A 24,573-nucleotide genomic window follows, 5' to 3' on the forward strand; every position below is an offset into this window, starting at 1 on the left:
TCGTTACTGTACCTATATTTTGTGTACAGTGTCATACCGTAGACACTGACCTTAAAAATGTATTGTCCCCCATGAACATTTTTTTTGGTTGAATATGCCAATTTAATGTCACATAATAGTTATCCACTTTGAAAAAAAATTGAATTGAAAAAAAAAAATTATTTACCTGAAAAAAACTCTAATTCATAGCAAAAATAGCCAATTTTTTTTTTACGGAAGGGATTAACTTTATTGAAACTACACAATAACCTATTTAAAGTCTGATTTAATTAATCTTAATTTTTCATGTTTTTGGGGGACAATACATCTCTAACATAATACATGTTATACTGTATTACACCATTTGCCTGATTCTAGACCTAATAATTGCATATTATGTGGTATACACAGAACTGGAAAAAGTTTCTGGTTACGAAAAACGTTGACTTTAAGAGAAATTTGGCCAGTTGGACGAATAAACCTTGTAGTACACTTTGAGAAAGCCAACTGATAGCTGGTGAAACGTCAGGTAAATAAAATAATCATTATTTACTATTACTATTACAGTTGAGATATAATTAACTATTATATTTTACTTGTAGTACAAGGTGACTTAATTTTCTAGATATTGTAATTTATCTAGCTTACAATGATTAAATTGTTTAAAATATGTTTGTTCAGTACATACTCTATTCCATGGACACCAGGATTTCAAAAGAGGGCTTGAAATTACAAAATATTCCCTCCAAGCCTCTACACCCCCTCCAAACAAACAAAAAAGTATCACAGAAAGTTTTAGCTATGAAAGAACATATGTTTATTTGAAAAAAAAAGAAATAGAGATATAGAGAAATAATGCTAGTCTATATTTATGACCTCATCAGTACAGCTTGATTTTAAATTAATGTAATTTTCTACAATACAATCATCATCATCTGCAATGTTGAACTTTGTCTGTTTTTCTGCTTCATCCATTATCTCAATAAGATCCTCATCTAGCTCTTTACTGCTTGTCTCCTTATTTGTTTTACCTTCTTGGCTTAGCTGGTTTTGTTCATCTATTATTTCTATAATGTCCTCATCCACTTTTTGACTGCCATTCTCCCTCTCTTTTGTTTTACCTTCTTGGGTTAGCTGATTTTGTTCATCTATTATTTCTATAATGTCCTCATCCACTTTTTGACTGCCATTCTCCCTCTCTTTTGTTTTAGGTTCCTGGCTTAGCTGATTTTGTTCATCTATTATTTCTATAATGTCCTCATCTATCTGTTGACTCCCATTCTCCCTCTCTGTTGTTTTACCTTCTTGGCTTAGTTGGTTCTGTTCAGCTCTTTCCTGTGCCATTCTTGCAGCTTTTCGTCTAACTGCAAGATTTCTTTTCTCCTCAATTCGTTTCAATTGTTCGGCAGTCAAAGTATTCTAAATTCAAGAGAGACATTAATTAATAATATTAAAGAAGTATATACAGTAGTACCAACTGGTTAGTTGGTACTAAAAATAAAAACGAACCACAAGGGCGTCGGTTCAGGAGAACCAACAACGACCATCCACCAAAACCCTGCTAGCCTGGAGAGGAGATAGGCACCACTGGGAGATGGCTTATGACTGTGTATTGTATCATGATGAGTACTACTACTGTATCTCATCTGACACGCCCCTACGATCCTCTAGATCATGGGACAACTAGAACTAGATATACAGTACAACAGGGTTCACAACAGTTTTTTAGTATGTGCCTGATTGTATTTTACGCATTTTCAACTTACACTAGTAGATTGAGGTGTAGAAGGCGTCTGAGGAATATTCATAGGTTGGTGATTAGTCTGGGAGTCAGCAAATAATTCATCAAATTCATCCTGAGCTGGTATAACAGGTGTACTTATAGGTTTAGCCACCAGCTTATCTGCAAACAAGTCATCAAAATTCCACTCATCCTTCTCTGGCGTCTTTTCTCCTGATGGAGCGTTGCTGTCTTCAACAGTTTCCATGTTCTGAACAGGTTCATCGTCATCAAGAAGCGGTATATCCAATCGGATTTTCTTTACGCAAACCTGTACTGGTTTCTTGGATCCTAGTTTTTCGATTCTTGCTATGACCTCATCAAAGGTCATCCGAGGGCACAGTCGGTGAGTCCAATGCTCCATTCGATGCATTAATAGGTTCAAATCATCTTTTTCGTAACCTTTCCCCTTAAATTTGACATGTTCCATGTGTTTTACCAATGTTGGTAATCCGCGTTCACCAGACAATCTACAAGAACAAATTGTAGTACACACAAAATTGAATTAATTAACTGCAGAAGCAGATGCAAAAGATAGGACATTAAATTAAGCTTAGCCCTTCATTTCACCATTTTTAGGCCCTGGGCCCTCTTATTTCAAAATCCTAGATCCACCACTGAACTGGGTTTAGCAAACAATACTTGACTTGAATTGTGGTGGTACCAATATTGGTGAGGTAGTATTACCTTGCTGGGTCAAGTTTTGGTTGAGGATTTCGAACAACTCTCTTGGCACGGACTTGTGTTTGTTTTGCTCCAGTGTTAGCAGCATGAGCATCAAGAATAGCTCCAATATCACCCTCTGGAAAAAAATACCAATAAAGAACAACAAATACTAAAACAATCACATTGTCAATATCATAAAATGCACACCATTATTGTATTGCACTGTACATTTTAACAAAAAGAACAACAAAATGGGAGAAATACTCATTTACTGCCTGGAATTTAAGTTCTTGTACAGGTTTAACATACTTTTTTGCACTGAGTGACAGTGGGCATATGGACTAAATCTCTGTCTAAACACTATCAAACTTTATGTGACAAAAAAATGTAATGTCCCATATATGGACATGATGATGTCATATCACTACTATGTGTGTATATCACTAACATATTTGGGTACATGACACTTTTTTGTCACACTAGTTTGTAGACAGAGCTTATGAGTTGGTGAATATTCAATTTTAAAACCTTCTGTAGGGTCCTGTGTTCCTGATCCAATATCTATATCCAATGTTGGCAACTCTTGTGGTTCAGGTGGAATGTCATCATCTGTTCCGGCATACTCATCATCATTGTTTGCTGAATGGTCAGACAAATGTTCCATAATTAATGAAATCACTGCAATAAAAAAAAAAAGAAATAGTAACTCAGTAGATGAACACATTATTAATTCCAGGTCCTTACTTATTAGGCTACTACATACATGCCAGTCCATACATGTGATTATGGAAATTGTTTGTAAAATTAAAAATCATTCTTGCTTATTTTGTCGTCAAAATAACTGTAATAAATGTGTTTTAACTAGGCTAGACTAGGAATCAACATGTCCAACCTGTACAATTAGAAGATTTATGGTATGCCTACTACTAGGTATTCGTTGAGCCTAGCTAGTCACAGTGTAGTCATGATGGAGACTCCATGGTGTAGTAGGCCTCGCTAGGGCCAGACCAGGCCCTCTACTATATAGCTATCTATCCAGCTTGTGTAGTAGTAGGCCTAGCCTAGTCTACTCTAGGGCCAGGCTGAATACCCTCTAGCTAGTAGGCTAGCCTAGCTAGTCTGTACTGTGTCTGTGAGAGGCCTCTAGCTAGGTAGCTAGCCTAGCCTTTATTGCTGCTTGATGAGAGTCGGTGGGCCATTTATATAATGTCATTAATCATTGTGAGTTACAGTTATACTTCCTGACCTACCAGACCTACCAGACCTACCAAAATGCTATACTTTACAAGATATATCTTAACAAGATATATCTTCTTGGTTTCTTGTCACTTTTGTTTACTAAACGATCAAAACAAAATTTCGCGCGAAATCAAAATCCAACCAAGCGGAACAGAAAAATGTGTATGCAACGCCAAGAGTGCATTTATATTATTCCTGTTTACAATCAGATTCATAACTTCCATGTGGCAACAGTTCCATAATTCTTACCATTTTCAAAAGCGGTTCTTGTTAATATCATTATAAATATTGCTTAAAAAAAGATTGAACAAGAATGAATGCAATATTACAAAATGGTCACGTGCTCATATTTCTTGAAACGTGATGAATATTCGAAGGCAGTGAATTAATTACATAATATTGTTAAAATAAGTACAAACAAACACAGACAAGTTTCAACATTTTATTATAAACCAACCAATATTAACATTTCAGAATTGAGTTAAAATATCACATAAAGGGCAACAATCTGTGACACGTATACAGTATAGGCTAGGCCTACTAAGGTTTATCGCAGATAGCATGCGCGGTGTATTGGGGGAATTGAAAACATCACGACGCGTACGACGTACGTAGTTTGTTGTTTGTACGTACGCGCCGTGACGTTTGCTCCCAAACCATTCCCATCATGCATTGTATTGTACAATGACGTTCCTCGCGTATACAAATCTCTAGCAAAAGTAGTCAAAATATGTGTAGACCTATTATATGAATAATTTACATTAATAATCAAAAGTTATACTATTACACGGCAAACACTGGCGTTGAGTTTCACGAACGTATTTATTAAACTATAACAAAACACCTGAATGTCTGTATTTAGTTTTGATTTCAAAAGCACGTGACCGGTTTAAATGTAGGCCTATAATCTAGAACCCTTCCTCTTATTAGGGGCACCCATATTGGACACATTGTAATGAAACGAACGAAGTACAATTATGTTGTAACACTACAACCAACCCTTATTCGGAAGATTTATAGGGTTTCCAAGATGTCCTCTTATTTTTAAAGGGGATAAGGAGGGGGAGGGAGGGGGAGGGAGAGGGAGGGAGAAGGGAGAGGGAGGGAGAAGGTTCTACTGTACTGCGATCCGTATAATTATTTTAAACATATGATGTTTTACGCCACCACCGAACTATATGCTTAAATCAAGGAGCAATCTAAACTACCAAGTATCTATTTAAATATAATGCCACTATAGCCTAGCGTTGCTGCGTTGTATCTGTGTATGCTATCATTTTAAGCACTCTTCTTAATACCCGGCCGGCTTTCCTCCTTTCCTTGAGTCAGAATACGCCTCAATACCATTTTCGTCTTGTAGAATAGCCTGAACAACCGCAAATGACCCACTTTCTGCCAATATTTGATCCATATTTTCCAATCCTTCCACAATCGTCTGTTAATTATATAATGTATATTATAATAATGTACCATAATTATTAATAAACACGGTTTATAGTATTTTGTTTATTATAATTAAGGCTTGGTTCTCACTATGACGCAACGCAGATACGTAAACGCAATGTAAGCAATTTAACCAATCACAAGCGATGGGTTATCCGAACTATCGCTTTGTGATTGTTCAACTCGCTTGAGTTGCGCTTACGTCATTTTACCAATCACGGCGCGATTTCCACCCGAAATGTCGCTTGTGATTGGTCAACTCACTCGCGTTGCGCCTACAATGTTCAAATCGGAACCAAGCTTTTATTAAGAAATGTATATTCAAACTTCGAATACCTCTGAAAGACCTGCATCGTATTTCCCTATATTTGGGAAAAGTTGGTTGTGAATTCGTCGATATTCAATCAGGTCTTTTAAAGAAGAGTCTGTGGCAACAGCACCAAGCGTGATCTACAGAAAACCATTATACATTATTATTCGTTAATTATGTCAAAAATGTATTTATATATTATTTAACCAGGGTTGACTTTGGTAAAGCAGTAGTACGGTGGACGTACCAACATTACTTCGAATGCGCACGGTGTTTTGTACGACGAGACACGTCGATGACAGGACAGGAAAACAGTATCGATACCTACCCAAGCATTTGCTGTTATAATTTGTTTTCCTCCAGATGATCCGACAACTAGCCTAACATCACCATTTTTATCCAACACTATGCTCCCGCTCATGGACGATAACGGATATTTATTTGGCCCAGGATAGTTGGCTTCATTCGATGGTTGAAACTCGGCCTCAGAATTAGGAATTGAAAAATCCGCCATTAAGTTATTGTATATAATGCCTGTACTTTCCGACATGATCTTAGACCCAAAACTACAGGAAGAAAGACAAGCAAAATGGTTTAATCTGAAGCGAAATATCGACTATTCCTTATGCAAAAAATAAAACAAATTTCTTTTTAGTGGCTGCATGCTTTTGGCATGCTTAATGCGTGGTTCCCACTAGAGACACAACACAATGACATAACGCAACGTAAGTGAGTTTACCAATCACAAGCGATGGATTATTCGAACTGTCGCTTGCGTTGCGTTTACGGCCTTGCGTTTATGTCCTTGCGTTGTATCCTAGTGGGAACCAAGCTTAAATGCCTGCCACATTATACTTTCCCGACTGCTGCTTCCCGGCTAGTCCTGTTTGATATTAATTAACTAAGATTCAGTTATAAACTTACTAATAGTTTACGGAGGTTGTCACCGAAACAGCGTCTCCATTTTCAGCGAGAACGTTCAAATGACTTGTTCCTCCTATGTCGTCTGTTGCGTCAACTTCTCCATTACTATAGTAACTTGAGTTAGTGTAAGTTACCGTATTGTCTTTTATTGTATCCCGGATCTCACGCGCAAATTCCTCAGACGTCAGATTATTTAACGCCTTGAGGAAGAAGAAAGATGTCAGGAAGAAAAAAGAAATGGATAAATTATTATACAATCAATACCTAAGCTCGATTGGACAATACGACAGAGAGGTTAATTAGACGTTCGATTCGAGACGACTTATGAATGTTTGTCGTTGGCAGCCCGCCTAGTTCTCGAATCCGCCTAGTTCTCGAATCCGCCCAATTTGTGTCGAAGAATCGAGTAAAGAAGCAATTTCCCGCATATCAATCATGCGCATAAAGTTTGGTTCCCACACTTGCGACGCAACGTAACACAACCTACGCAACATAAGCAAATGCCCGTCTAATAATTGTGTTCCTTCCCCCGCCTGTCGTGAAATCAAACCTGCCTACTGCAGTACCTAGCCTATATTAATGCTGTATAACAAAAGGTAATGTTGATATTACAAACGTATAGTAAACGTACCTGGCGAACTTGGGGCGTGTCAACATCTCCAAGATATGATCTTAAACCGAATGCAAATTTACAAGTTTCAATAAAATGGTGAAACGTCTTCACTTTTCCCTCGTCACTTGATACATCAATATCGTAACCTAAAAAGTTAATTTAGTGTTTTGAAATGTTTGTAATGACCCTAGCCTAGCATGTGATAGGGTATAACAAACACAAAGTGCGCCAGTGTTGTGTGCAAACTTTTAGGAATTGTACAATCATACTAGATCCTATAAAATGCGTTGGAAAAAAAATAATACACTTACAGATTTTATAATATGAATGAGAGTGACCATGAGTCATATTTAAAGTTGAACGATGTATCCAATAGTTTAACGTTTCGCAAAGTCACACAAGTGCTTCAATAACACAAAACCCATGCCAGAACTTTGGCCTACAACCCTTGATAATACTTTTTCGTCAGTGAGTTTGCTTAAAGCTCTGTCTACACTATTAAACTTCATGTGACAAAAAAATGTGATGTACCCATATATTGGCACGATGATGTCATATCACCACTATATTTGGGCATATCACTACTATATTTGGGAACATCACATTTTTGTTGTTACATAAAGTTTGATAGTGTAGACAGAGCTTGAGCTATGTATCAGAAAACATGCCTACCTTTCATTACATTGATAATAAACTGATATACCGGTCCCCCAGACGGTAGGCTAGGTGAAGCGACCATGTTCCCCATGAAAAGTGTAGTAATGACGTCAGACCACTGGACCGTGTAGTTTAGCAAGTCATCCTTCGTCAAAGTCCCATCTGTTGTGCAGATTAATAATATAATAATGAACGAGGCATATTAGCATAATAATGATAATTAATATTATTATCATTATTATGTGAATAAATGTGTGGTATTATCTATATGGTAGGATTGCTTTAAAATTCAACATAAGGCCACGTTTCTGATTAGGGCCTACATCAGATCTACAATCAAAATTATATGAGAATATGACGAGGCGAAAAAAGTAATATTATTAATAAATATCATAATATTTTATTCTCTATCCGACAGTTCACTTTTGAGAGCATTATCACTGTTTATTATGGGCATGACCAAATTTATCGTAAATTATTAACTGATGTAAAATCTGTCGTCTTATTAAAACAATTACTCACTAAAATTGGTTATATCTTCAATCATCATATCAGCTGTAGTTCCATTATAGAACTCAGTCCAGCCGTTGTCAGCAATACGTTGTAGCGTGTCGGCAAACTTGCTACGGATTACGATGTCGCCTTCTACTTTTGGTATGGTTCCATTGTCTTTGAAATACACATTCCTCCAAGCCCTGTTATCAGAGATAGTATTTATATAAGATAAACTGGGAATATATACATAGCAGATAAAGCAAATGGACGGTAAAGCTTGGTTCCCACTAGGACGTAACGCAAGGACCGTCCAAATAATCCATCGCTTGTGATTGGTCAACTCACTTACGTTGCGTTACATCCTTGTGTTGTGTCTCAAGTTGGAACCAAACATTATCATCACAAATAGTATGTAAAGTAAATGCGAGACCCGTGTTCATTCTAAACGTAGGAATGAGTTGTTTATGAGTACATTGTACTAACCCTCGGCATTAAGTGGTAAGGTGGTCTGTTCCTTTCCACGCCGCCTTATCCGTCCTAATATTTTCAACCACGTACTCTCATTTACAACTGAGTGTGGACTGGGAGTTGTCGGGAATTGAACACGGGTCTCTATGTATAACAGTCAAGTGTTCTAACATTACAAATTACAATTCCCAAAAAAACTCAAAATCTGTTGAAGTCGTTATTAAGAATAACTTACTTCATGTTGGGTCCGTCTCCGCTTCTAACTAGTACCTTTAATGCGTTTTCGCTGTGCTTTGACAGACGAAATCCTTTGCGTGCCAACTCGATAACCGGTTCAAACAGTCTCTTCCAGGAAAGTTTGCCATACTTCTGGTGAGCTTCCCACATCCCTTTTAATTCTCCAGGCGTCGCAATGGCTAACCCACCTACGGAATATAAGTTAAACCAAGTTCACAATGTGTGTCGAGAAAGGTTGAATTACATGCTTTACTTTCATGAAGCGTGGATTCCACTTGTGATTATTCGATACAGCACTTTTATTTGCGTCAATACGTACGTCGCTGCGTTGCGTTCTAGTGGGAACCACACTTAAAGCTTGGTTTCCACTATGACGCAACGCAAGGACGTAAACGCAACGCAAACGTGTTGACAATGACAAGCGACAGTCGAATAATCCATCGCTTGAGATTGGTCAAATCCCTTACGTTGCGTTACGTCCTTGCGATGCGTTTCTAGTGGGAACCAAGCTTTAACCAACCAAGAGATGACTGACCACGTCCTCTGTCCCGAGACACAACTTGACGGATCATACAAATGGTTCTATGGCGTGGCGAGAACTTGTCAGACTGTACTGATAATGTAATGAGGAAGGGCACGTCATACTGTACACTAGGCCTACCTATATATTACGTACGGTAGGCCTACTCTTAGTAGGCCTACAAGGCACCTCCAACAAAGAGCATATCGTTTCTACGGTCTAGTACGAGTTAATAAGCCTATACTTCTTAAGGGTTTTTCACACCTGTTCCGGCACGGCGAAACGTACATCAATGTTTCGTTTTCACGACGCTCCACGCCGCTATGCACTAATCGATATGCGTGTAGCCGCGTGAAGCCGCGTGAAAACGAAACATTAACGTTCAATTTGATTTTCCGGCGCCGGATTGGAACCGTGCCGGAACACAGGTGTGAAAAACCCTTTATACGAATAATGTTATCGCCATAATTATGATCTTACCAATCTTGATCGTATCAGGATGTGCATTGAACATGTCTTGTGTAGTAGCTGCAGGTGAAGTTTCTCTCGCATTTATGAACTCAACTTTCTTTGCACTCCTATCATAAATCAGTAAAAACGCGCCGCCTCCAATTCCAGATGATTGGCCGTGGACTAATCCTATGCACAGCAATGACGTTATTGCAGAATCCACTGCAGAACCACCTTCCTCTAGTATAGAGCTATGTTGTGAAAAAAGGGTAAAAAAAGAGAAAGAGTGAATGAATTTCACTCAATATAGGAGTGAGAAAAGAGTGAAATCAACTCTTTTTCTAGATTGACTACCAATCCGCAATTAAAAGAGTTATCATTCAATCTCTAAAAGCGTGAATTTTTCAGTATAGAGATTATAGGATGTTGTATCAGTGTCTGAAAGCACATTTCGCAGAAGTTGGCATCATTGTGAACGTCCCAACAAACTCTGTAAGAAGTTTGGTAGCCACCAAGATCCCATAGGGTACTCTAAAGTGGCGAAATTAGTTACGATGTTGATAGTGTTGACAGAGCTTTACGCAATAAAAAAACGCCAGCGGCGCTTAGCAAAATAAATAAAGTTACAATAGTGGATAACATTCGTTTTTGTAGATTACCTTCCCATTTGTGAACACTCAGCAATATCGGTAGCAACTGCAGCCTTGCTGAACTGACGACGGGGTTGTGGATCGTCGTCGTCGTCATGTCGGTCGATCAGCGTGACGCACAACACGACGGCAAAGATGATCAGGCATAGTAAAATAATACAAATGATAGCAGTAATCTTTCGTGACTTGTCACGCTCTCTGAAAAATAAATGAAACCACAGGATGAGATCTACTGTATTATTAGCAGGGGCGTAACGCAGATGCCTGATGCCCCTGGTTTAGGAAGTGGCCCTCCAACGCTGGAGGCTTCGGGCCTGTTTTTTCCCTCTGCTCAGGAGCACTGGGGCCATGGGTTTAGCCAGTGAGCGCTCATAGACATTACGTCACTGATTATTAGACGATATTGTCACGATTTCAGTTTAATATTTTCGACGATATATTTCGTTCGAAGAATCTTATCGGGGCATCAGTCCATGCGACAATTTCATCTTCAAGATCAAAACTGAATCATCACATATCGCTCTCTGAAAAACAAACGAGATAACACCTCTGATAAGACCTCTGTATTATTGGACGATGCATTTTAATCGAATCGCGCTTTTACAGTAGTATAATTTTTAGACGATGGATTTCAATCGACGAATTCTTATTCGGGGCATTGTAAGATCAAAGGTAGGCCTACTGTAAGATCAAAGGTAGGCCTACTGTAAGATCAAAGGTAGGCCTACTGTAAGATCAAAGGTAGGCCTACTATAAGATCAAAACCGAAATGAAATCGTTAAATAAAGCCCTCGGAAAAAAAGTAAAGAGTTCTTTGGTTGATGGATAAATTATGTACATATTTTATTGATGATTGGTAATATTAGGAGAAACAGCAGATTTATTGAAGATGCAGTGGCCTTGACGTATGGTAATATATCATGATGCATTTGGTCAATAAGCCGGGTAGGTCGGTACGCTACTGGTAGGTACCGTACGCTACTGGTAGGTACAGTAGGTACTATAGGCTTCTGTTGGGCATTCAATGCAATTTCATTAGTCAATGAATAAACTTGTTTTCTTTTTAGAGTGTTATAAAAAACAGAATTTTTAGTAGAAAGATGAAGGCATTCCAACTTACTGTAAGTATATAATGTAATCAAATCTTATTATTCAATACAATTCTTATATAATTTTTCCAACTACGGCACTGATTAAGGATGGAAAGTAATAAAATCAGAATTATAATGTGTAAAGGGTCTTTCACACCTGTTCCTACACCAGCAAATCCAATCGAACGTCAATGTTTCGTTTGTACGCGGCTACGCACATATTTATTGGCGCATAGCTGCGTGAAGCGTCGTAAAAACGAAACATTGGCGTTCGGTTCGCCGGACCGGAACCGTGCCGGAACAGGTGTGAAAGGCCCTTAAGCCAAAATTATTTTATTTCATTTTTACATGATTTAGACCTGCTGGTAAAATTAGACTTAAAAGATCGAAAGTACAAAGCTATAAGGCCTACACCAAAAAAACAACGTATTGAGCCAAACGGCTGTCCAGTAAGTTTTTTCTGGATAAAAGGGTCTTTCACACCTGTTCCGGCACGGTTCCGACGATTCGAACATCAATGTTTCGTTTTCACGACGCTTCACGCGGCTATCTATATGCGCTAATCGATATGCGCGTAGCCGCGTGAAAACAGAACGTTCGATTGGATTTGCCGGTGCCGGACCGGAAACGTGCCGGAACAGGTGTGAACAACCCTTAATACAGTATATACTGTATACTACTCTTTTGTTTAAACACGTCCGGCCTTATGAGTAATGAATATAAGCAATATTTACAAAAATAGGTTTCTTATTGACATAAATAAAACCATCAGATAACCCTGTTGCAAAACAAAATTATAATTATGTTTATTTTTAATTTTAGTTGCAAGTCATAAAAAAGAACTGTCATCTATGTAAACAGGTAATTTACATTCTTATTATAAGGTGACCGATGATACAATAACATATTTATTTACATATACAATGTGGAGCGATGTTACAATACGCTACACTAATGTCTACAAACGATTTAATGTACATATTAATTAATTGAGCAATTTTTTGCTTTGTTTTTAATTTGTTTATTTTTAATTTTGTTATTTATTTATTTTTTATTTAGGCCTAATGATGTGTAATGATTGTATTTGCTCTTTGTGTACCGCCAAACCAAACCAGGCGTTTGTTGTCGGCAGGATTAATGACTTATGATTTCAATTGGACACTAGGCCTATAATAGGTTTATTCTTGGATCGATTAGGCCTAATTACATCAGTGAATAATAATAACTTAATACCTGCACATTGTAGCTACTATTATTAGAACAAATTATGAAATTCACGTTTTTTGTGATTTAAAAATCAATTACTTAGCTATTAGGCCTACTTGTGATTTCAATTCTGAACACTATATAGGGATTAATTAATTTATGTTTTGTGTGATTTAAAAATCAATTATGTAGCTATTAAAGTATTTAGTTTCTCATATTTCCCAGCTGACTTTGACTAGATAGGTTTCCAGGGTACACGTCATGTTTGTCCCTAATGTGTGGCATGACAAATGCAAAACAACTAAATAACGGGAAAAAAAATTAATGTAAATATTCTATTTGTAAAAACTATCAATTGAATTGAATGAAAAATTGCATACACAAATAATCAATACAAGGCCTAATTGAATTAACTATTAAAGCACATCACCTGTTGTTTTCCACGGGGAACCCTTTCACGGAACTACATCATAATATATCATGATACATTTGGTCAATAAGCCGGGTAGGTACCGTACGCTACTGGTAGGTACCGTACGCTACTGGTAGGTACCGTACGCTACTGGTAGGTACAGTAGGTACTAAGCTTCTGTTGGGCATTCAATGCGATTTCATTAGTCAATGAATAAACTTGTTTTCTTTTTAGAGTGTTATAAAAAACAGAATTTTTAGTAGAAAGATGAAGGCATTCCAACTTACTGTAAGTATATAATGTAATCAAATCTTATTATTCAATACAATTCTTATATAATTTTTCCAACTACGGCACTGATTTAAGGGTCTTTCACACCTGTTCCGGCACGGTTCCGATCCGGCGCCGAAAAATTCAATCGAACGTCAATGTTTCGTTTTCACGCGGCTACGCGCAAATCGATTGGTGCATAGCCGCGTGGGGCGTCGTGAAAACGAAACATTGATGTTCGATTCGCCGGACCGGAATCGTGCCGGAACAGGTGTGAAAGACCCTTAAGGATGGAAAGTAATAAAATCAGAATTATAATCTGTAAAGGGTCTTTCCCACCTGTTCCGACACCAGCAAATCCAATCGAACGTCAATGTTTCGTTTGTACGCGGCTACGCACATATTTATTGGCGCATAGCTGCGTGAAGCGTCGTAAAAACGAAACATTGGCGTTCGGTTCGCCGGACCGGAACAGGTGTGAAAGGCCCTTAAGCCAAGGTTATTTATTTCATTTTTACATGATTTAGACCTGCTGGTAAAATTAGACTTAAAAGATCGAAAGTACAAGGCTATAAGGCCTACACAAAAAAAAAAACAACGTATTGAGCCAAACGGCTGTCCAGTAAGTTTTTTCTGGATAAAAGGGTCTTTCACACCACCTGTTCCGGCGCGGTTCCGACGATTCGAACATCAATGTTTCGTTTTCACGACGCTTCATGCGGCTATCTATATGCGCTAATCGATATGCGCGTAGCCGCGTGAAAACAAAACGTTCGATTGGATTTGCCGGTGCCGGACCGGAACCGTGCCGGAACAGGTGTGAACAACCCTTAATACAGTATATACTGTATACTACTCTTTTGTTTAAACACGTCCGGCCTTATGAGTAATGAATATAAGCAATATTTACAAAAATAGGTTTCTTATTGACATAAATAAAACCATCAGATAACCCTGTTGCAAAACAAAATTATAATTATGTTTATTTTTAATTTTAGTTGCAAGTCATAAAAAAGAACTGTCATCTATGTAAACAGGTAATTTACATTCTTATTATAAGGTGACCGATGATACAATAACATATTTATTTACATATACATTGTGGAGCGATGTTACAATACGCTACACTACGTCTACAAACGAATTAATGCAAATATTAATTAATTGAGCAGTATTTTGCTTTGTTTTTAATTTGTTTATTTTTAATTTTGTTATTTATTTATTTTTTATTTAATGCTGTGTAATGATTGTATTTGCTCTTTGTGTACCGCCAAACCAAACCAGGCGTTTGTTGTCGGCAGGATTAATGACTTATAATTTCAATTGGACACTAGGCCTATAGGTTTATTCTTGGATCGATTAGGCCTAATTACATCAGTGAATGATAATAACCTAATACCTGCACATTGTAGCTACTATTATTAGAACAAATTCATGTTTTTTTGTGATTTAAAAATCAATTACTTAGCTATTACTTGTGATTTCAATTTTGAACACTATATAGGGATTGATTAATGTTTTGTGTGGTTTAAAAATCAATTAGGTAGCTATTAAAGTATTTAGTTTCTCATATTTCCCAGCTGACTTTGACTAGATAGGTTTCCAGGGTACACATGTTTGTCCCTAATGTGTTGAATGACGAATACAAAACAACTAAATAATGGGAAAAAAAAATTAATGTAAATATTCTATTTGTAAAAACTATCAATTGAATTGAATGAAAAATTGCATACACAAATAATCAATACACGGCCTAATTGAATTAACTAAAAGCACATCACCTGTTGTTTTCCACGGGGAACTCATTCAAGGAACTTACACTGTAGACACCTCTAAATGTATCATACTTCACCATATTTTAGTCCAACATGTAGGGCTATACCTACACGCTACACTAAAAACATGCATGTCGACTATACGGGATAGTATGGGACTCTTCCTTCTTCTTTCTCCTGTCTACCACCTTCCCACAAGAGCACCGAAACCGCCGGATGATATCGAATAGATCACCATTATTATCATTTTGGTCAAAAGATGCGGAAAACAATATTAATAATATCACCAAATATCGGAGGGATGCGTTTTAATGTCAAATCAAAAGGTGGCGCTACCACCAAACCAAACCAAATAAGCAACAACAATATATTATACAATAATAATAATACCTATAGATATGTTTACAAAATAAACATTTAACAACTACTAAACAAAACAAAACAAAAGATGGACATATTTGCCCTATATTCGTTATACATTTACTGTAAACCTTTATTTATATAGCAGTTGATTGCTTTTAAAATTGTTAAAATGCAACCTAGATTTTTTTTATATAAAATAATGCCATATTTTGGTTGTTTATAAGAAATTTTGTTTGACATCATTGTAAAGCGGCAATTTATGGTACACATCAATCCATTATGCCAGAATGTGATGAAAGAATGTGATAATAGCGCGGTTCGCGGATTCGAATAGAAATGTATAGGCATAATAGAAATGTATAGGCATAATAGAAATGTATAGGCATAATAGAAATGTATAGGCATAATATTATTAATTGTAATAATGTAGGCAATATGTGAAGAAGGGAATAAATGCGCCTGTTTTTCCTATTTCCGACTGTGTCTCGTGAACCAAAACAGGATACGATTGTTACCGTAATATTGTACTAGGTCACACATCGCACAGACACGAACTCTCGTCATGATTTCTTAGTTACTTGAATTGGGCCTAGTATATTTTGTATGATCTAAGCTTATGCCTACCTTATATCTCTTGGTGGTTCGTAATCAATTTCCAAATCATTGTTGGGCATTTTTATTCGATATGCGCCGCACGCCTGTTACACGACACCCCTAGTCAAACCCGTGTCTATAGTGAGGTAGTACCCTGGCTGTTACACACGTCAATGCACTTTGTGAATGTTCCTATATGTCCCTAGTTATGCCACTATAAATCAGTAACTATTGTATTGCATCATTGGCAAATTACAAAGCTTTTTACACTGAATTAACAGTCAACCTGCATGTTAATACAATCAATTTACTCAAAGGATTTGATTCCACGTTCCGCGAAAACACGTTTTCTAGACCAATGTCCAATAATCAATAGAATCTCATTAAGCCCCGCCCAGTTCCTGTCTAACAAAAGAAAGCATACATTTTATTGTTTGAAAATGACTCAGTTTTGTAGGTCAAGTTAAGGTCTAGTGTTTGTGTTTCCTTCATTTCAGAATCGACCCAACGACACGCACCCCTCCCTCCTTCCCACCTTAACGTCTGACTAAAATGGGATTCGGCCACCATAGTTCCTAAATACAAATAATATTAATAACTGGTTGCTAGGTCTAGGGCAGCGGACGCTGTCGTGACGTATGCAAATCCAGTATTATGATTGTAGTATTGTAAAAATAATTCAGAAAAGCAATATTTTATCTTAATAGTTCTATTTTTTTTTTTTTTACAAAGTTTTTTTAAACCTAGTTTTGATCAGGAGGGAAAAGTAGTACTGGAATCTGTTCATTTAACGACTAACTAAAGCTCACACAAGTTTGACAAAAAAAAGTGTGATGTGCCCAAATGTGGTAGTGATATGCCCAAATATGGTAGTGATATGACATCATCATGTCCATATATGGGCATGATTTTTTTACATAATAGTGTAGACAGAGGTCTCAAGCCAAAGCATTCCACACACTCACCTGCAATGCAAATACCAAGGCTATTGCCTATACATGTTATAATTAGCCATAAGAACACTATTTAAGACTTGGGTACATTGTTCTGCATGCATTTTCTACATGCGTTAGATGTATTTATAATAAAAAACACGTAACAGGCTCATATAAACAGAACATTGTTAGGGAAAGATACATTGTAACTTAATACAGGAAACTTTAAAAAAAAATAATGATCATGATATTTTTACTGTGTATCATGATGTTTGTTTTTATGATAACATTGAACAAGGTACACAGTAGGCCAGCTAAAGGTGTTGAAAAGCGACAATTTGGCAAGGCTGCAGTTGCTACCGACATTCCGGAATGTTCTGAACTAGCTACGTAAGTTTTTCACAGTTAATATTTTATTCGTCGAAAAGTTAAGGCTACATATATCTAATATAAAGATGTCATTTTAGCATATTCTCACTCCTTGTTATTATTTATTGGTAACCAAATAAATATTACACTGTATTAACGGAAAGAGTAGAATTCTGTATATCTATTTACTTTCGAATATGATTTGTCTTAAGTTACAGAGAAGGGCGTCCTCTATATCGTCACACAATTTGTACACTTCCACACAGCTCCATACAAAATTTCTCATGAAACCAACTTTATCCGAGTAAATAAGTCAATGAAAACTATGACAAAATAAGTCTGATATATATTTTTGTATTATGACGTCACAGGTCGATACTAAAAGAAGGAGGTTCTGCTGTTGACGCGGCAATAACGTCAATTCTGTACATCGGTTTAGTAAACGGTCAGACGTCCGGTATCGGCGGGGGTTCCTTTATGCTCCTTTATGACAGAAAATCCAAAAATGCGGAATACATCGATGCTCGAGTCAGCGCACCAGCAGCTACCACCCGAGATATGTATAACCACAATCATATTTCTAATAAGTACGGTAAGAAAAAATGTCATTTCTTATTTAATCATAAAACATAAATATTTCTTCACTTTGGTGGAGCTGTAGCTCAATCATGCCAACAAATGGACACCAATTTCTATTAACTATTCTTTCTCTATAGGTGCGTTAGCCATAGCGACACCTGGAGAGGTTAAGGGAATGTGGGAAGCTCACCAGAAGTATGGCAAACTTTCTTGGAAGAGACTGTTTGAACCTGTTATCGAGTTGGCACGCAGAGGATTCAAAGTTACAAATCACGGGGCAATGAGCCTTAAACTTCTTGTTGAAATGGCAGGAGAAGGACCGCATATGAAATAAGTTTATATTTTGTGTTCCTTCACTTTAGATTTAATTTACTTTATTAATATATGTATTACTTTAATGCATTTAAATACTGTTGCGTATTGTCGTGTTTCCGTATAATATAATTTTTAACTTTTATACAATCGGAATGTTCAGATAGCAAGTATATTTTTAGAACACTTTTATTAACATTTTATTATAGCATAATTTTTTTCTATTTATTTTTCTAAATTTGTTAAATCTCGGTTTTATTGTATCGTCCTAGTTGACAGGGGCTGGTCAAGCACATCACAAGATGACAGTGTTATATACTTTTGCTTTTCCGCTACTCCCCTGTTATACTTATATATAGTATTATACTTGCGTCGTCGGTTCCCACTTGTGATTACACAATACAGCACTCTTTGCGTCAATACGTCGCTGCGTTGCGTTCTAGTAGGAACCATGTTTTAGGTATTATGTTACTTTCATTTGTATTTAAGGCTTGGAAAGATTTATACTTCAAAAACAACGGAGCCCGTCCTAAAGAAGAAGGAGACATTGTAATACGTAGCAACTATGCCGACACGCTGCAACGAATTGCTGACAATGGCTGGACTGAATTCTATAATGGAACAACAGCTGATATGATTATTGAAGATATGAAACTATACAGTGAGTAAAAATATAAATCTTTATTTTCACAATGGAACATCACGATTTCGTAGGCCATCACATGACGTCATGGTCTTAACAGCTAATAAAGCGTGGTTCCCACTAGCGACGCAACCCACGCAACCTACGCAACGTAGGAAAATGCCCTTCTAATAATTGTGTTTGCCCCGCCTCTCCTGCGTGAAATCAAACCTGCGATGTTTGCAGCACTGTTGGATCGTCGGTTCCCACTTGTGATTACGCAATACAACACTTTGCGTCGATACGTCGTAGCGTTGCGTTACGTTGCGTCGCTAGTGAGAACCACGCTTTGCTGCGTTGCGTTCCAGTAGGAACCATGCTTTATGAAGGAGAGAAACTACAGGTCTAATAATTATGCTAAAATACAAATTATCATTAATTGCAACAATTCTATATCACCTCTTTATACATATACATATGTTTTAAATATGTAGGCTATGGGGTATTATGGGGTAATGTTTATTGCAACCTTATTTCATTCACAACAGATGGTATCTTAACGAAAGCTGACTTACAGAACTACAACGTACGATGGTCTGACGTAATAACGACACCATTCTTGGGTAATACTATATATTCACCCAGTCTACCGTCTGGCGGACCAATCTACCAATTTATTATAAATGTAATGAAAGGTATGTTTTTGTGTAGTGACGTCACTAGAAATGAAACGCAACATCTTTACTGTCTTAGCTCTATTATTACGCACATAATAAGGTTTATCGCCAATCATTTCCGCGAGGAACGTCATTGCACAATGCATGATGGGAAGGGTTTGAGAGCAAACGTCACGCAGCGTACGTACAAACAACACGCGTCGTGACGTTTGCTCCCAACCCTTCCCATCATTCGTTGCGCACGCTATTTGCGATAATATTTATATTAGATCATTTTAACATAACTGCCATAATATTTTTATTAATACATTTACTTTAGGATTTGATTTTGATTTATCAACTGACGAAGCCAAAGTTAGGACTTTCCATCGTTTTATTGAAACTTGCAAACTTGCATTTGGTTTGAAATTGCGTCTTGGAGACGTGGACACAGCGGATGTACGTCAGGTAGGTGAGATAGTACATGACTGAAACATCATGACATGAGCTAATACCTAAATCTTAAATAATGAAATATAAAGAGACAACCATTATTGTTATTATCAACCCAGTATTTTTCTAATCTTATTTTCCATTTAAGGTATTGAATCAGTTAGCGTCTAAGGATTTTGCCAAAGAAATTCAAGATAAAATTAACAGTGAACTGGAATACCCTAAAATTGAATTTGCCACTAAGAACCAAAATACTAACGATGTAGGCAATGCTGGAAGTACGAGTCACGTGAGCATTTTAGCTGAAAATGGAGATGCAGTTTCTGTAACGACTTCTGTTAACTTTTAGTAAGTTAAAACAAACTGATTATGAAACGCTACTTCTTTATCTTAAGTTTAATTAAGGTACACCATACGTAAGTACGGAAGCTTCTAAGTGCCATCCACTTGGCGACTTGTCAAGATATTATCTTGTGTCAAGTCGTTATGACTATTATGTCGACATAGTGACCGTCGTCGAGGCAAGATATCGTACATTATCTTGCCAAGTAGCCAAGTGGATGGCACTTAGAAGCTTCCGTAGCTTCCCTATGTAAGTCTGTGTAAATATGTTTTTGTATATTTTTACTTTTAGTTATGGCTGCAAAATTATGTCCGCTACGTCAGGCATCATATATAACAGTATGATGAGTAATTTTACTATTCCTAACATGCCAACCAATGGGGGCAAAGCAATCGCCGAAGCCAACTATCCAGCGCCAAACAAACGCCCGCTATCGACAATGTGTGGAAGCTTCATTCTTGACAAAAATGATGACGTCAGATTTGTTATTGGGTCGTCTGGTGGAAATCAAATAATTACAGCAAATGCATGGGTTTGTATATTGTTGTCTGCAATTCGATCTGCAATGCGATCACTTGTTCTTTATTGAGGCCGTGCTCTAATTTTAAAAGGAGTTCGTAGGGGCAAACTCGTTTTATAATGCTTCATGGCCAACATAATGCATTTCCTAAACAGTACGTCTTGTTGACTGGGTCTACTTAAACCATCAACAAGACTGTTTATTGCTATATTGTAGGCCTATTGTTTGCTGAGTAAAGTCTACTGCGCAAAAGTCCTTTACAATTACACTATTATAGTCATAGAATATAATGTAGTTGTGTTTGCTTGGCAAATATTTTGTAGGCGTATGGGTTAAATTACAAATAACACCTACCCCAAAACCCACTCCGAGACTGGCCTAAGGGAAGACACTGATCTGAAACTTATGTTTTACTTTAGTTGCATAAAATAGTTGTAACAAAATAAGCTCTTCGTACAATCGTACGTAGACCACCAATCACAAGTTCGGATGATCCATCGCGTCGTGATTGGTCAAATCTTTTACGCTTGGTTCCCATTAGCGACGCAACAAAACGCAACGCAGCGACTAACGTCCTTGCATTGCGACAAAGTGGGAACATTTTCTTTTTAAATACTAACTAACCATGGATTTGTATCACAATGTTTTTAGGTAACACTCGTTACATTAGCAACCGATACCTCTTTAATGCAAGCTATCGAATGGCATAGAATTCACACTGACTATGAAGAAGAAGGGGTTAGCTACGAGGACGGAGTGCCACAGGTAAAAAAAAAGAAATTTTGTTTCCCCGGCCGCGATATTTCTTTTCGTACATATATGTTAGTGACCCCATATGTGAAAGATAGCCAAACTACTTATAACTAATCCTAACACTCTAAATAATCTCTATCTTACTATAAAGTAAAAAAAAGTTGCTCGTGGGATTCGAACCCCATACTCCGACATGTAAAGTCCATAGTCTAATCCACTCAACTACACAGCCGGACGGCTCGACGGAAAGAGTTTCCATTAGCTCAATTTTTTCATCACACCTTCTGGATATGACTGAACATTCATGTTTATTTTGTGATGTTTCATGAGGAGTCCCCAACTTATGTACGAAAAGAAATATCGCTGCCCGGCCTGTGCCACACTTGACTTGAATGTTCTTTCTATAATTGAGCTTTTATTACTCTATTACTTTATAACTTTCGGAAACGAAATTATACTCGTCACCTGGCAATATAAAAAGGTGCTTAGATCAACAACAACAAACAAAACGTATAATGTCATTAAACAGCATGACATTTTTAAGCTCTTACGGTAAAACATTTGTTTTGGAAAAGAAAAGAGAGAAAACAACAATTAAGAATTTATATCAGAATACCTTCCTGTTAAAAGAATGCTTCACAAAACTAAATCTAATGCATATAATGTCACTAAGCCAATAATGTCGATCCAATAGGACATAAACTCTTTAAATAATCATGGTATTCTGTGTCTAGCTTAATTTTCAACTTTATGCCTACGAAATATTGTTTATCGCTGTCGAATCAGGGAATCAGGGAACTCTTCCCTGGTCGAATATAGTTCCACAACAATTACCTGTTAATAACATTCCTTTCGCCCGCCGTTTCTATCTTTACATCAGTGGTGTCCATTCTTGCCTCCTGTACATGGATTCCAACTGTTAAATGTCTGAGACCTGGATGATGTGCAGTGTACAGAATGTCAAATCAAGGCAAACAGAATTGACCTATGTGTATTTTGTTTAACAATAGGTGAATTCAATCACTTTCACTGTTGATCATAAAGGCATTATACTTATCCGTGAAAAAAGGCATACTTAAAGGATAAATATAGGCCTACACAACAAAATCATTGAAGCAAAAACTTTTTCAAATCAGTAATGCCTTAATAAAATAATTTATATTATTATTTTGATCTAGACTGTAATAACAGGACTATTGGAACTTGGTCATAATATTAAACCGATTGACAAGAGATCTTTTGCTGTAGTACAGGCAATATTAAAAGATAAGTCGGGTATAGATGCGTATTCCGGACATAAACTCTTTAAATAATCATGGTATTCTGTGTCTAGCTTAATTTTCAACTTTATGCCTACGAAATATTGTTTATCGCTGTCGAATCAGGGAATCAGGGAACTCTTCCCTGGTCGAATATAGTTCCACAACAATTACCTGTTAATAACATTCCTTTCGCCCGCCGTTTCTATCTTTACATCAGTGGTGTCCAAAACATTGAAGCAAAAACTTTTTCAAATCAGTAATGCCTTAATAAAATAATTTATATTATTATTTTGATCTAGACTGTAATAACAGGACTATTGGAACTTGGTCATAATATTAAACCGATTGACAAGAGATCTTTTGCTGTAGTACAGGCAATATTAAAAGATAAGTCGGGTATAGATGCGTATTCCGATTCAAGAAAACTTGGAAAACCGGCTGGATACTGAACTTTAAACACACGTGAAACCAACGCGCACGTCCAACCAACGCGCGTGCACGTCAAGCCAACGCGCGCACACGGTTGCGTACTTCAACGTGCTTGCCATGCATTATATCTAAAAAAAATTATTTAAAAAAAGTAGTAGTAGTTTCGTAGTTTTTTTACGCAATTTGAATTTGGTCATTTCAATAGGCCTACTGGTTTTCATAATTTTATGAGTTTTAAAACATTCCTTATTTATAAAAGTTGTTTTAATTTAATTTATTGCAATTTTCTTTTGTGCGTAGTAACAAAAGTGAGTGAGTAAAGTATTAAGTTATTAAATAGTATTTTATTATTGTTATAGTATATTTATATTATATTTTTCGTCAATTACAATAACGTAAAATAATTACCTTGAGAAATCGTAGAAGTAACCAAATATATGAATATAAAGTATAAAGAATAGATAGAATTTATTATATAATTATGATAATGTGATCAACCAATGTATATAATATTCAATTATTGCAATATCTATTTAGAAATACATTTGAATTATGATGCCATACGTTATAGTATAATATTATAAATGATTAAGGATAAAAGTTGCTGCATAAAGATTATTTCTAATTTATAATAAATTATTTGTAATTGTAATATTGAAACTAAATTATTTACCTTGCTTATTACGATCAAGTCATCGACTTATAGATTAACCTAAATTACCTTAAATGTGTCGTAACGATCTTTAAATATTAAAAAAATATAATAAAAAGGATGTGAAAAAATAAGCACATGTTGTTTTAATGTTCTCATGTGTCCATCTATGCAACAATAATTTTTTTTTTCAATAAATTTTAATATCTAAAAAATAAGATAGAAACTAGTAGTGGTTCAACCATAATTTACATTCGGACAAGATTTGTAATTAAGAAAACAAATCATTTTGTATAGGCTTATAGAGAAAACAATTTATATTATAAAAAAAAACAAGATATATATTCCATGAACCATAAATTAACTTTTATAGAGAAAATGGAAATCAAGGTTTAATTTCATTTTCACTAAAAACAAAACAACATTAAAAACAAAGCTTAGATTTGTATTATAAGAAAGACTTTTTTTCGGAAAGGATAGTGTTTTGAAACAGCATAGGCCATATAAGTTACTACAGGACATCTTTTAAAAATGTTTTTAATTTTT

General features: G+C 36.4%; 3 protein-coding genes across 4 annotated transcripts; 1 reads left to right on the plus strand and 2 right to left on the minus strand.

Moving 5' to 3' along the window:
• Positions 1–299: 299 nt before the first annotated feature.
• On the minus strand, positions 300–3,950 carry LOC140062662 (uncharacterized). 2 transcript variants are annotated; one of them, XM_072108969.1, is made up of 5 exons: positions 3,694–3,950; positions 2,954–3,103; positions 2,447–2,561; positions 1,746–2,229; positions 300–1,398 (listed from the first exon to the last, which is right to left on the minus strand). In XM_072108969.1, exons 2-5 carry the CDS (start codon positions 3,087–3,089, stop codon positions 838–840), a joined length of 1,296 nt encoding a protein of 431 aa, XP_071965070.1. In that variant the 5' UTR covers positions 3,090–3,103; positions 3,694–3,950; the 3' UTR covers positions 300–837. The 2 variants fall into 2 exon arrangements, with proteins under 2 accessions (XP_071965070.1, XP_071965069.1); XM_072108968.1 differs by lacking the exon at positions 3,694–3,950 and having other exon boundaries at positions 2,954–3,189.
• A 142-nt stretch (positions 3,951–4,092) lies between these two features.
• LOC140062152 (glutathione hydrolase 1 proenzyme-like) lies at positions 4,093–16,465 on the minus strand. The gene is made up of 11 exons (XM_072108220.1): positions 16,173–16,465; positions 10,441–10,629; positions 9,812–10,032; positions 8,810–8,999; positions 8,134–8,306; positions 7,627–7,773; positions 6,973–7,100; positions 6,342–6,541; positions 5,746–5,983; positions 5,444–5,557; positions 4,093–5,099 (listed from the first exon to the last, which is right to left on the minus strand). The coding sequence occupies exons 1-11, from the start codon at positions 16,220–16,222 to the stop codon at positions 4,956–4,958; spliced, it is 1,794 nt and encodes a 597-aa protein (XP_071964321.1). The 5' UTR covers positions 16,223–16,465; the 3' UTR covers positions 4,093–4,955.
• An 880-nt stretch (positions 16,466–17,345) lies between these two features.
• Positions 17,346–23,516, plus strand: LOC140063016 (scoloptoxin SSD14-like). The gene is made up of 10 exons (XM_072109442.1): positions 17,346–17,467; positions 17,818–18,038; positions 18,163–18,349; positions 18,784–18,998; positions 19,508–19,620; positions 20,217–20,416; positions 20,703–20,943; positions 21,583–21,696; positions 22,863–22,967; positions 23,246–23,516. Exons 1-10 carry the CDS (start codon positions 17,346–17,348, stop codon positions 23,393–23,395), a joined length of 1,668 nt encoding a protein of 555 aa, XP_071965543.1. The 3' UTR covers positions 23,396–23,516.
• Positions 23,517–24,573: the final 1,057 nt, after the last annotated feature.

The sequence above is a fragment of the Antedon mediterranea genome, chromosome 11 (assembly GCF_964355755.1).
Source record: "Antedon mediterranea chromosome 11, ecAntMedi1.1, whole genome shotgun sequence".
In the NCBI taxonomy this organism is placed as follows: domain Eukaryota; kingdom Metazoa; phylum Echinodermata; class Crinoidea; order Comatulida; family Antedonidae; genus Antedon; species Antedon mediterranea.